Source organism: Cryptosporidium bovis (assembly GCF_009768925.1).
Source record: "Cryptosporidium bovis isolate 45015 chromosome Unknown contig_1, whole genome shotgun sequence".
Lineage (NCBI taxonomy): Eukaryota > Apicomplexa > Conoidasida > Eucoccidiorida > Cryptosporidiidae > Cryptosporidium > Cryptosporidium bovis.
In genome coordinates this window covers 218,812-231,005 of record NW_027125030.1, presented here as the reverse complement: position 1 = coordinate 231,005, position 12,194 = coordinate 218,812, and the positions used below count along the sequence as shown (strand labels likewise).

Genomic DNA, 12,194 nt, shown 5'->3' with positions numbered 1-12,194 from the left:
ATGATAAACATTAACACCACATTTTTCTCTTTGGTTAATTCACTTCACTGTAGTTATTTTTACTAGTTAAAAAAAATCATACAAATGCAACGGGATGAGCAAGTGCGTTTAAAAATTAGAGAGTTAACAAAAAAAGTAGAGAAAGAGCAAGAATTGTTGAGTCAACCGAAAAAGAGATTGGAATATAGTAATTATGTGTACAAGGATGAAGAGTTATTTGAAAAAATAAGTAATAATGACTATCGGTCTTTTTCTTTACTATGCGAATTTGGTTCAGTAAAAGCACTTGTAAATGAAAGAAGATACGACAAAATACAAAAACAGTCCCAAAGTTCATTAATTAAGAGTATACTTAGTAGTTGGAGATTAAAATATTCAATAGGGAGATTCGATTCTAATAATAATAGTAATAATAATAATGTTGATTTATTATTTGACGGTGATTTTAAATGGGATAATTGGTATAATGATCATAGTAAAATAAATATTTTTCCTTTTAATAACATAAGATACAATACACTCAAAGGGTTATTTGGAGCTAAAAACAATGATATGAGTGATAAAAGAGCAAGAACAGTAGGAAACAGGTCAAAAAATTCAGATAAAGTAAAAGAGACAAAGTTTTTAAGGGATGAAAATGTAGAACAAACAAATAATCTCAAGGAGCTGGAGCATGTAAAAAGTGAATTATATAACAAATTAAGAATGTTGGATGCCGGAAAAAAAGGTATAGAAATATGGAATTTGGTTCTTGATAAAGATGAAAAAAACGGATTCTCAAATACATGTTATAACTTATTTTCGCTTTTATCTTTGCTAAAGGAGTCAAAAATTATCATTAACTCCCCAAGCACTACTATTTTAAATGAAAAAATTTCAAGTGTACTTGTTCGTATTAATGATTCGGAAATCTCACCAGATTTGGAGAAGAACACCGGAATTATTTCAAACTTTAGTTACAATGTTTGGAAGGAATTATCACAGAACGATGATTATTAATGTTATTCAAATAAACTATTACTTACGATTTTAATTCAATGTTCCATAAAATTGTGATAAATAATAATTATATTGTCAAATCACAAAATAATATAAATACATTAAATTCCAATTGTATTTTTAAATGAAAGAAAAATTCAATAATCTCAATATATTTATTATTTAAGTCACTATTTTATTGCATTTCAAATAATTTAAGCATCGTACAAACAATCCATATGATTGAATTTATATTTTTTATTTATTCAATTGAATTAACTCTTTGTATCTTTGTTTTATTTCTTTTTCTTCAACATTACCTTTTCCCCTAATTTAATTAGTCCAACCATATGAACTTGTTATAATAATAAATAGTAATATTAATGAGAGTATGTATTGTTTTAATTTTTTTATTAATTTACAATCCAATAGCTCAAAAATTTTTCAAGCTTATCTACAGATGTAGGCTGCTCTCCTGAAGTACAAAGGTATTTAGCTCCATCCATTATTTCATTAACATTATTTATCGGTTTAAGTCCCTGATCAAACAGAAGTCTAACAGGTCCCCCTAAAAGTCTTAAATTCTTGTAATAGAAGAGAAATGAAAAATTATTTATCAAGTTGATTAAAGTGAAAATACAATGTAAACTTACCCTATTTATTTCATTAAATAGTTGAGGCATTGTTCTTATATATGGTTTTATATAATAAATTGTGCCATTATCATACTTGTCACCATTTTTATATAACCATATTACTTTCGCCTTCTGCAAACTGTCAATTGGACCTAAATTTGTGTACGAGTGCTTTCTTATTGGAGAACTGACAACTTCATGTCTTCTTTTGTTACTCTCAGTATAACCATCTTCATTGTAAATATATTCTCTTCCTGCTTTCCCAAGTCCGTTTCCATCTTTGTCAAACCTATATTTATGAATACCTGTATATAGTCTATGGTCCAATAGTCTATCAAAAACACTCTTTTTTGATTCAACTGGCATTGTATTACATTTGTTTATTGATTTCAACTTTTGTTCCTCCATGTTAACTTTTAGTTCTTGTTCTTTTAAGCTCTTTGATCTCAAACCAAATTTGTTATCATCACATATTAATTCATCTATATTTTTTCCTCTAGTAGAATCTTTCAATGTTTTCATCTTCCATATTAATATATCCTCTTCTTCCGGGAGAAATGTTATCTCTTCCAATTTAGTATTCTTTAAATTTCTCATTTTCATGTTTACATTATCTGAAACTAAAATTTGTACGTATACTCTAACTTTATTCAATAATAGTTTTACTTAAATTTTTATCCTTTTAAAACACAAATTATTTACTACACCTACTATTAAAGCATAATTTTTTTGAGTTGAATTTTTAACTAATTATCACCTTTTTCAATTAGATTATACAGGTTTTATATTCGCTGTATTTTATTTTAGCTTTTATTTATATTGCTTTTTAAATACTCTAGTTTAAATCAAATATATAGTAATTTGTATATGTTTAAATCTACTAATATACTTGTATTAAGTTATCATATAATTTAAAACTATATATATATATATATATATATATATATATATATATATGTATATTATATATACATACTCTCACACGCACACATTCAAAGTATATAGCTAGAAATAAAAGCTTGATAAATTCGAAAAATACAAAAATATTGTATTATATTTATTAATTAAATTATTAACAATATGAAAATCTATATATTTATTCACAATCAAGTTTTTCTCATGTTTTTTTAAATGTTTATTACTACTTCGTTACACTCATTATTGACAGTATCGTTAGGTCTTATCATAGATCTCGGTATATTATTCCAAAAAGAAAATTTAGATTTGTGTAAAACGGGTTATCGCGATTAAATCAATTTAGAACATAAATCACTAACATTTATATATCATAAAATTGCTAAGAACAATAATTTTATTTATTTCAGTTACTTACTACCTTCAATCTAGGGAAAATAAATGCATGTTGTTTCGTATAGGCGCCTGAATATTCATTGCGCCTTTGATTTGCTACAATAATAAAGACGGCGCCAAACCGCTAACATAAAATTGAGACAAGGTTTAATTTGGTCAAAGTAAAGGAGAAAAAAGCAGATCGCGCCTGTGGAGTAATCAGACGAGGAAATTTAGGGTAGGCTGTATTTAAGAATATTGAGAAAGAGTTTTAAAACAGAATAAATTGATATACAAAGGACTCTGATAAAGTGGTATTTAGACATAATGAAGGGAAAGTGTATAAGAAAGGGTGATTCACCATTAACTCAATTGGAAAAGGACGTGGAGAGGTGCCTTCAAGACATTGAATCATCCAGTAATGATGAAGAACTTAAGGCAATTGTTCACTCTGTGATTTTTTCAACAGCAAAGGAAATTGATTGTGGATCAAGAAAAGCAGTAGCTGTTTTTGTACCTTATTCAATCTTTGTGGCATACGTTCGCAAGATACAAGGTCGTATCATAGCCGAGTTGGAAAAGAAACTTAAATGCCCAGTTGTGATTATCGGTCAGAGATTAATCTTACCAAGAAACTATCGAAAGTATGGCTTCAAATCGAGGCCGAGGTCGAGAACTCTAACTGCTGTTCATGATGCACTTCTGGAGGACATTTGTGGGCCAAGTGACATTGTTGGAAAACGCATTAGATACCGTGTCGATGGTAGTACTTTATTGAAAGTTATTCTCGATCCTAAGGACAGAGATAAAGACATTGCTGATAAAGTTGACGTCTTTGGTGCAGTTTACAAAAGACTCACCAATAAGGAGGCTGAATTCTCCTTCCCGGCCACAAACTACTATCCAGGTAGAATAGGAATTATGTCTTAAATAAATATTCTCAATGTTTATTAGCTCTTAAATCCCTCTAAACATAACAATGACAGGGTCTTAGACTTAGAATAATAAGATAAATAAAAAAAGACAATTTTAACGTATTTTCAAACTAATTATTACTACTGTGAAATTGGGAGTATTGAGTGACATTTTGTTACGCTTGCCCTTGTTTGCGTTGTCATTGCATTAAATTAGAACTCTCAACTTATAATGGTCGAATTAACTAGTTTTTCTCCTGTGAAGACAATCTTTTCTTCACATTTTAGATTCAGAACGTGAATCTGTACATTCTCTGACAGTGATCTTTTTCTTCTTCCTCTCGATGAAGTCCAATCCTAACACACATTCATCGGTATCTGATGGAGATTCATTCTCGTCGGTGAGGTCTGTATTTTCTATAGAACTCTCTTTTATATAATTTGTTAAAAATTCATTAGTTTTTTCAGATATTTTTGTTAATTGCTCAGATAATGATAGTTTAATCTCCTCTGATTCAAATTCGCACAGGATATCACAATTTAAATATGTCTCACACCTCACTAACTTCCCCATATATTAATAAAACATTTAGATATGCTATTGTTTCAAACAAAAAAACTACACAATAGTTTCCTATTGTCTATAATTCACCACTTATATTTCTAATTATCCAGGGTACCCATTAAAAAAATAAAGGCGCCACATAATCGTCTAGTGTAAATAACATGCAAAAATGATAATGGTTATTTACGTTATTTAGTAGACAAATTGAAATAATTAGCAAATAAAATGTCGCTATATAAAACACTGGTATTTTTTTCTTTCCAATTATTCATGATTGACTCATAATTTATGGCGTTTTCCAAATTAAAGGTGTCATTATTTTCAATATTTGTATCATTACTATAAGTATCAATGTCTGGACTAAGAATATGTTTGATTGTAAAGTGATTATTTAATTGAAAAACACATTCATGTTCCTCATCTCTATTGTATCCTCTATATCTCTTGTGCTCCATATCATCATACTTTGACTTGTAAAAAAAAAGCCTCATCCTATTACTCGAATTTTCATTGGATGCCTCACCATTTTCTGGATTTTTGTTACATGATTCGCATCCTCTTCTAGGACTTACAGATCTATTTGCACAACTAGGAACAAAGTTTTTATTTAGTTTATTTTCTTTTTCTCCAGAGATCCCTCCTTTCCGCCTGCTTTCTGTCAAGAAAGTCTTACATTTTTCTGCTCGTGAAATAATTGCCTCTTGAGCCTTAACTTTACTTAGTCTTTCATCTATTCTTCTAATATGTCTATCTAAAATTTCCAAAGTGTCACTAAACCCTTTTTCTTGGTAATCTCTTTCAAATAATTCTTTGGTTTTCAAATTAGAATTCGTTTCTGTTTTATATTGGGAAATTTTATTACCACTAATCCCTTTATGGACACTTTTTGATTTTAATGTATCACTATCGCATCTATTAAGATCTTTAGATTTGAATTCATCCTGAGAAGTATTGTTTTTATCTATATTTTGAAAAGTACCCCTTTTTCTCCCTTCTAGTGACCACGAAAAAATATTCCCAATATTATTACAGGCTACTATTGTTAGATTGGATACATTTGGGTGTCTTTCAAATCCCCAACAGGAAGAAGATACTTTTGTATACTTTGAACCTCCTTTATTTTCTAGTTGATTAATTAAAGAAAACTCATTTCCTTTAAGTATATGCACTCCTTTCAATACAAAATAACCAATATTATTACTACTATTTATTACAATATCTTTTTTCTTGCTATATTTTTGCTCATCCAACATATCCTCTTTAAGAGTATATATCCTCCATTCACCATTTGAAAGACCACAACAAACCAATGGAAAACTATTACTTACTTCTGGGTCTAAAATATTTTTTCCCAATGATGAATGAATGTATGAAGGTATTACACAAAAAGTAGTTATATTGACTTCCATCTGTTCTTTTTTTTCATCATTTAGTGAAGTATTATTATTTTCTTTCCTTAAATAACTGTTTAATCCAGAACCTTTCCCGAATGAATAGTTAAGTTCTATATTATTATTGTCATTACCATATATATCCTTATCAATACTGTCATCAGGACAGTCTGGGTTCTCAATTTCATATTTATCATTTTGATTATTATTAATTATTTCTTTATTTGTTATTGGCATAAACACCAAAGATAAAATATTCATTTTTTCAACTCTATTTGTTTCAGTTAAAATAAATGTATCAAAACAAATAAGTCCAAATGGATCAATTGTTGACGACACTATTCTTATTTTAAGTCCTTTATGTTCTTCAAATTTTTCACATCTAGCTTCTAATATTGAAAGGTTTTTAATGCAATATGAAAAAGTTTCAATTACTCCTCTCAATTTAATGTCCTTTTTAAAGGTCTCTATTAAATAAATTCTTGTCTTAGTAAATAAGTTCTTGTTATTGTTTTCAGATAATTCCTCTAAACTGAGATCTTCCCTTGAAGTGTTTTCTATATTTGTATCCGAAGCACTGTCTAAAGTTAGCGAAACAATCCAAATATAGCTTTTTTTCAAAGGATAAAACCCAATCCCACCGTCTATTATTTTACCACATAACTCATGATTCTTAATATCAAACTTAGTACTATTAACGACAATTAGCGGAGCATTTTGGTTTATTAAAGAATTGCTGTCTTTTGGTTGCTCACTATCTATAGAATCTTCAAATTCGGATGTATTTGGTGTTATTAAACAGACATATATGCTATTTCCGTGCTTTTTTTTGTGTATTGCAACTAAATATGGGCGTACTTGATTTACATTGAAGCAAGTAATTAAACTATTGCATTCAAAGTACTTGTTTTCTAAATTATAAATCCAAATTGTTTTTTTGTAATTTGGAATGTTTAAACTTAGTGAAATAGATGAGTTTGACGAATCAATTTTTGCATTGTTAATGCCACCATTAGACTTTTTTCTGTACTTTAATATTGTCTCTCTAATGTAAATACTTAATATTACATAAAAAGGTATTTTACATGTAAGTATCTTTTTCCCTGTATTTAATATTAAAATCAAGTCTCTGAAGAGATATTCCAATTCGTGTTCTTTTCCAGCTTTACCATTTAATCCATATTCAATATCTTCTTTACTGTCTTGTTTTATAATTCCATGCACATTTGTAAAGTCATATTCAATTCTTTCCAGTGTATTCGAGTCTAATATTTCAAAACATATTGTAAACGATTCATATTGATTCATTATTCTTATTTTTGAATCACTCGAACTAGAACAACATATGAGTTTACACTCTCTGTTCAATAAAAATGTTTTCTCTTCCTCTTCTAATCTCACCAAATAATCCAGCCAACTCTTTTTTACCCTAAAACCTGGAATTGAGCAAATGCTACTTATTTCAAATGGCTCACTGTTATCTTTTACCATTACAAAAGCCTTATCAGTTTTATTTATTTCCCACCCATTGTTTTCTATTTCCAATGTTTCTACATTTCCGTCAAATTCAGGCATTTTGCCTGATTTTCTTATATACTTAATCTATTTAAAAATTGTCTCCAACCCACTAATTTAATGCTACTGTGCGTATGTTCACTAACCGAGTATTTCAATACCATTAGCTTGTTCAGTTCAAGGGCTAATGATGTCCACTTATATTTAAATAAACCACAAAACCATACTCATGATCTCCCCACAAATTGTGTCGGGATTTTATTTACATATTCAAGTACCCGGATGGGATAGGTACTAATTTACATTCAAAATTCCGGGAACCACACTTTAAAGACAAAATTCGGAAAATAATGCACTATAGAACTAGAAATAAAGAAAAAATGCACATACACGAGCTATATAAATACAGTATAATGGTACAATGTTAAAAGATAAAGAACCAGATTTAAGTTTACTTAAATTAATTCTACTTATAAATAATCAAAACACATAACACCCTGGCATTTACATTTACTAAAAATAATTAAGTGGGGGAAGGTACTGCTATAAAATATCTAAAGACAGTTTTACCGCCTAAATAATAATAATGAACAATAATTTAATTGGAAATATTGCATGAAATGGCATTTAAAAACTCATTGAACGACATTTGCTCAATATTATTATCTCGTTTTAATCCAATACCATCTGTTTCAATGATATCCTTCTTGTCAAAACTGTAAGAAGGAGGGAATACACAACTGCCTTTTTCTTCGTATTTACCAAGATTATCGTTACTGGAATTAAATTCTTTAAAACAGTTGTTCATAATCATTGCTTCATTCTGAATATTATAATTGTTGGTACCTATATTATATATCAAAGGTTCTTCCTTTCTTCCAGGAACAGATAGAAGCTTTTTAAGTACAATTGAATTGTTTGAATCATATGGTTTCAGTTTGGAAGTATTATTATTATTATTCGAATGATGTATTTGTTGTAGTTTTATTTTTCTTTGCTGTTGTCTCTGCATTAACTCTCTTTGTCTTTGTTGTTCTTTCTGTTGGCTCGTTCTCTGTTCCAATGAATTTGTTTGTTCTTGTAAATTGCTCGCAACTATTTTACTTCTTTTTGTTTCCCACATTACAGATGGTCTGCACTCTCTTCTTCCAAATTGGTGTTCATTGTCCTGTAAAGAAGAGGATTTTGAAATTGGCAGATTGTCGTTTTCACCCATACTATTAATAATTACACTTGTTTTGTTATTGTTTGAACTATTTATATTCCCAACAATATTTCCTGCACTGTTATTGTCAACACTTCCACCATCTTTTTTACCGTTGTTTCCACCCTCCATAGTACTTTTATTGTTTGCATTACTGGATTCTGAGATGTGACTTCGTGATAAAAATAGATCGTAAGAATTGAATTCCATAGAGTTAATTTGATCAAAAATTAGTTTTTTAAGCAGATAAGATGGTCTATTTTTACTTGTTTTCTCATAAATTTCGTTTTCTAAATCTTTATTACCTTTGTCTACCTCCATTTCCTCATTTTTATTAGTTGTTGATTCAACATTTTGCGAATGTGAAGAAGATGAAATAGCAGGAGAAATTAGACTCTCGTTAGATGCAATTACCAAAGATGAGCCTGTTCCTTTTCCTTGAACTCCTCCAATATACCTAGTTGAAACTATTTTAAGTGATTTATCAGGGTGAAGCATCTCTTTGTGCACTCTTAATTTTTCTATTTCATTAATAGTATACTCGAGCTCTTTTTGTAATTCATCCATTTTTCTTAATTTTGTCCTCCTTTCTTCATTATTCAAGTTAACGTTTTTAAGCTGTGACTCTATCTGTTTAATCTGAGTCTGCAAATTTGTTCTGTTTTCTATTAAAACCTTTCCTGATAAATTGGGTTTATTTGATTCTTTTTGTTTCTTTTCCAATATTAAAGCAATATCTTCGTCACTATACTGAAATCCATTTAGTACTTTTGCTTTTTCCTGGAGGGTTACAGGAAGTGAAAAAATGTAATCAGGATCTGATGAGTAAAATTCTCTAATCATCGCTTTCCATTCAATAAGATCTTCGTTTGTAAATATATTGTTTGATATACTAGAAATATTCCATTCTTTTTTAGATCCTCCTCTTTGCAATATAAGTATGCATTCATTATTATCATCAATATAAGAATCATATATTTCACATATTAGAAATGTTTCCATTTTCGTTGTTGGATTAGTTATTGGAACCTTAACATAACTACCACAAATATATTCAGCAAATCTAGGATGCTCTAACATAAACATTATTCTGTCTCTAGTTAAATGAACCGATTTCATTAATTTCATATTTATTGAATCTAATATCCTTTCACATCTCTTCATTATCTTTTCCTGCATATGCTGATTCTCTTCAAATAAATTAGACGCGTCGCTCCTGTCATCCTTTACTCTCTTTTTCTCTCTCTTGTTTAGTCTCTCTTCGCTAATATCACTCATTCCATCATATTCATCAAGATAGTCATCGGTATATTCGCCTTCTTCATATTCATCTAGTTCTTTTCTACCTCTAGAGGTTCTTTTTGATAAAGACCTTTTGCCTTGCTTCTTTCCTTTTTTATTCCTTTTCTCTCTAATTGAGTAATCATTCATCTCTTCATCGTCACCATCCTCACATTCGTCCCTTTCATCACTATTGTCTCCTTCATCGTCCTCATATTCATTATACTCATCCCTACTTTCATCCTCTTCCTCATCATCATCAAATAATCCGCTTCCTTTATCACTCAGAGATAATTTTCTCCCACTTGTCTTTCTTTTTCTTGCGTTTCTTAGTCTAAGTAATGCAGAGTCTTGTTTGCTTGTCGGACTTTTTTTATTTTTATAAAGCAATTCATATTTTCTTTTGTCAACATTTCTAGTCTCATATTCCTCTGCTAGCTTTGCTTCCCTCTCAAATTCAGGAGCGTCATCACTTACAATATCCTCAGATTCATCATCCACACTTTTTTCTCCATCTTCTCGCCCTCCATAATCAGCATCTTTAGCATCATTCTCGTTAAGATTTAATTTGTCCTCTGAAACACTACCCTCACTCTCCACTAAATTCAGCTCGGTCAAATGATCGCTTACATTGTCATCACCATTAATTTTATCGCAATCACTCTCTTTACTTGTTTTTTTCGCACCTCTTCTTCCTTTTCTACCCCTATTTTTAGTTTCTTTAGTTAACTCATTTTGTTCGTCCACTTTTGTGCTCTCTTTAGCTTTCCCTCTTCTAGACTTTCTTAGCAGATTTAACACCTCGCTATCATTCACTGTATTCATATTGTGAATGAACTCACCTTGTTCCAATAACTATGCTGTTACATAAAAGTATTATTTCTACCTTTGTTTATTTTTCCTAATTCTCATTTGCTAAACCCGGTATTCTTGACTTTAGTCTTTGGCGGTAAAATGTCTCACAAATTCGAAGTGCACACCACATAAATTATTAATTTTAAATAAAAAATAAATCAACTGGGATTTTTAAGTTAAAAAATAATATAAAATTAGTTGAAAGGAAGCTTTTTAGTTTTTGATACGCGATTGAATATAAAACTTGAATATAATCAATATTCAAGGAAGAATATTGTTCACTGAATCAAAAAAGTATTCTTGAGTTTATTCTTAATGAATTTAATTGGTCTAAGTGATTAAATATCAGACCCGGAAGGCTAAAACATGAAAACAACAAAAATATCAGCTTTAGGCAGCAAATCAGGTAATGCTTAAGGAAAATAAACCTAAGTTAAATCAACATTAATCTTGCCTATTTTAATCTTAATATACACCTTAAAATACAGGGAATTGTAAATATATGTGGGAACAGACTATAGATGAGGTAATATTATACTTTTCAAATACGGAGATATACGGACAAAAAAGTGAGAATATTCATTGTAAATTATCAAAATGTGATTTTAATATAAAAATACAAAGTAAACAACTTACAGTATTTTGCATTTCTCTTAATAAAGAGCTGTTTAATGTAGGTTAATTTTTATCGTTACAAAATTTATTTAACTTAATTTTGTTATCAACGCTACACCAGGAGCTACTTTTTGACACTATTGAAAACTCTGAGTCATTTTGGTACATAGGTAGGTTACTCTGTTAACTTTTGCTTTTTTTTTCATTCTTACACTTACCAACAAAACACTTAAACTACGACCATATCATGAATTAAAGAGAACAACGAACTTATTGTACAACTTTCAAAAATGCGTAAGGGATCTGTTTGGAACTCTGTTGAAAAAGATAGACAAAACGAATACAATCCCCTTGAGATTGTAAGTTACTCAAAAATAGTCTTGTTTTCGTAATATTCAACCACAACTTTGCCTTTTAAATTGCAGGAAAATATGAAAAAGCAAATGATGCTTGAAAGATTTCAAAGAGAGGTATGTTTCCTTACTTCTTTCGCAATGTTTCTTAGCACTTAATTTGTACTTGGTGCATCACTTTCATAATTCCATCAGAATCCCGGATTTGATTTCTCGAACGCCGAATTTAATGGTAATGTGCCTGATCCAAGAAATTTTATGGGAGGGCTTAAGAACCACTAGGGACACTATCGAATTATTTTAGTTACCCACTTAAAAACTATAACAATTTCACATACCTAAAACCTATTTTGCTTTTATTTCATTAAGCATATTATATTATGTTGCCAATCATATCATTTTATAAGTACTTTGCTTATTATTTTCATTTACATGTACCGGTTCATAGGTATCTATTAAACGAAAAGCCCGCCTTAAAGTCAATACGAGTATTTAATGACATACGAAATAAATATTGCAGAAAAAAAAGTATCTAATTTATTTCTTTCTGTAATATATATACTATTGGTAGATTCGACAGTTTGTTAATTTATTTAAT

The 12,194-nt window shown here is 29.5% G+C and overlaps 7 protein-coding genes across 7 annotated transcripts; 3 read left to right on the top strand and 4 right to left on the bottom strand.

Annotated features, from left to right (window-relative positions):
* Positions 1–84: 84 nt before the first annotated feature.
* Positions 85–999, top strand: FG379_000212 (uncharacterized protein; the record flags this gene model as incomplete). The annotated part of the gene is made up of 1 exon (XM_067326552.1): positions 85–999. The coding sequence occupies one exon, from the start codon at positions 85–87 to the stop codon at positions 997–999; it is 915 nt and encodes a 304-aa protein (XP_067183166.1).
* Positions 1,000–1,391: 392 nt separating this feature from the next.
* FG379_000211 (uncharacterized protein) lies at positions 1,392–2,216 on the bottom strand (the record flags this gene model as incomplete). Its single annotated transcript, XM_067326551.1, has 1 exon — positions 1,392–2,216. The coding sequence occupies one exon, from the start codon at positions 2,214–2,216 to the stop codon at positions 1,392–1,394; it is 825 nt and encodes a 274-aa protein (XP_067183165.1).
* Positions 2,217–3,230: 1,014 nt separating this feature from the next.
* FG379_000210 (40S ribosomal S7) lies at positions 3,231–3,833 on the top strand (the record flags this gene model as incomplete). The annotated part of the gene is made up of 1 exon (XM_067326550.1): positions 3,231–3,833. The coding sequence occupies one exon, from the start codon at positions 3,231–3,233 to the stop codon at positions 3,831–3,833; it is 603 nt and encodes a 200-aa protein (XP_067183164.1).
* Positions 3,834–4,094: 261 nt separating this feature from the next.
* FG379_000208 (uncharacterized protein) lies at positions 4,095–4,391 on the bottom strand (the record flags this gene model as incomplete). Its single annotated transcript, XM_067326547.1, has 1 exon — positions 4,095–4,391. One exon carries the CDS (start codon positions 4,389–4,391, stop codon positions 4,095–4,097), a length of 297 nt encoding a protein of 98 aa, XP_067183162.1.
* A 179-nt stretch (positions 4,392–4,570) lies between these two features.
* On the bottom strand, positions 4,571–7,348 carry FG379_000207 (uncharacterized protein; the record flags this gene model as incomplete). The annotated part of the gene is made up of 1 exon (XM_067326546.1): positions 4,571–7,348. One exon carries the CDS (start codon positions 7,346–7,348, stop codon positions 4,571–4,573), a length of 2,778 nt encoding a protein of 925 aa, XP_067183161.1.
* Positions 7,349–7,886: 538 nt separating this feature from the next.
* FG379_000206 (uncharacterized protein) lies at positions 7,887–10,598 on the bottom strand (the record flags this gene model as incomplete). The annotated part of the gene is made up of 1 exon (XM_067326545.1): positions 7,887–10,598. One exon carries the CDS (start codon positions 10,596–10,598, stop codon positions 7,887–7,889), a length of 2,712 nt encoding a protein of 903 aa, XP_067183160.1.
* A 396-nt stretch (positions 10,599–10,994) lies between these two features.
* Positions 10,995–11,878, top strand: FG379_000205 (CS domain-containing; the record flags this gene model as incomplete). Its single annotated transcript, XM_067326544.1, has 6 exons — positions 10,995–11,034; positions 11,117–11,301; positions 11,365–11,413; positions 11,502–11,602; positions 11,669–11,713; positions 11,792–11,878. The coding sequence occupies 6 exons, from the start codon at positions 10,995–10,997 to the stop codon at positions 11,876–11,878; spliced, it is 507 nt and encodes a 168-aa protein (XP_067183159.1).
* Between the last annotated feature and the right edge of the window lie 316 nt (positions 11,879–12,194).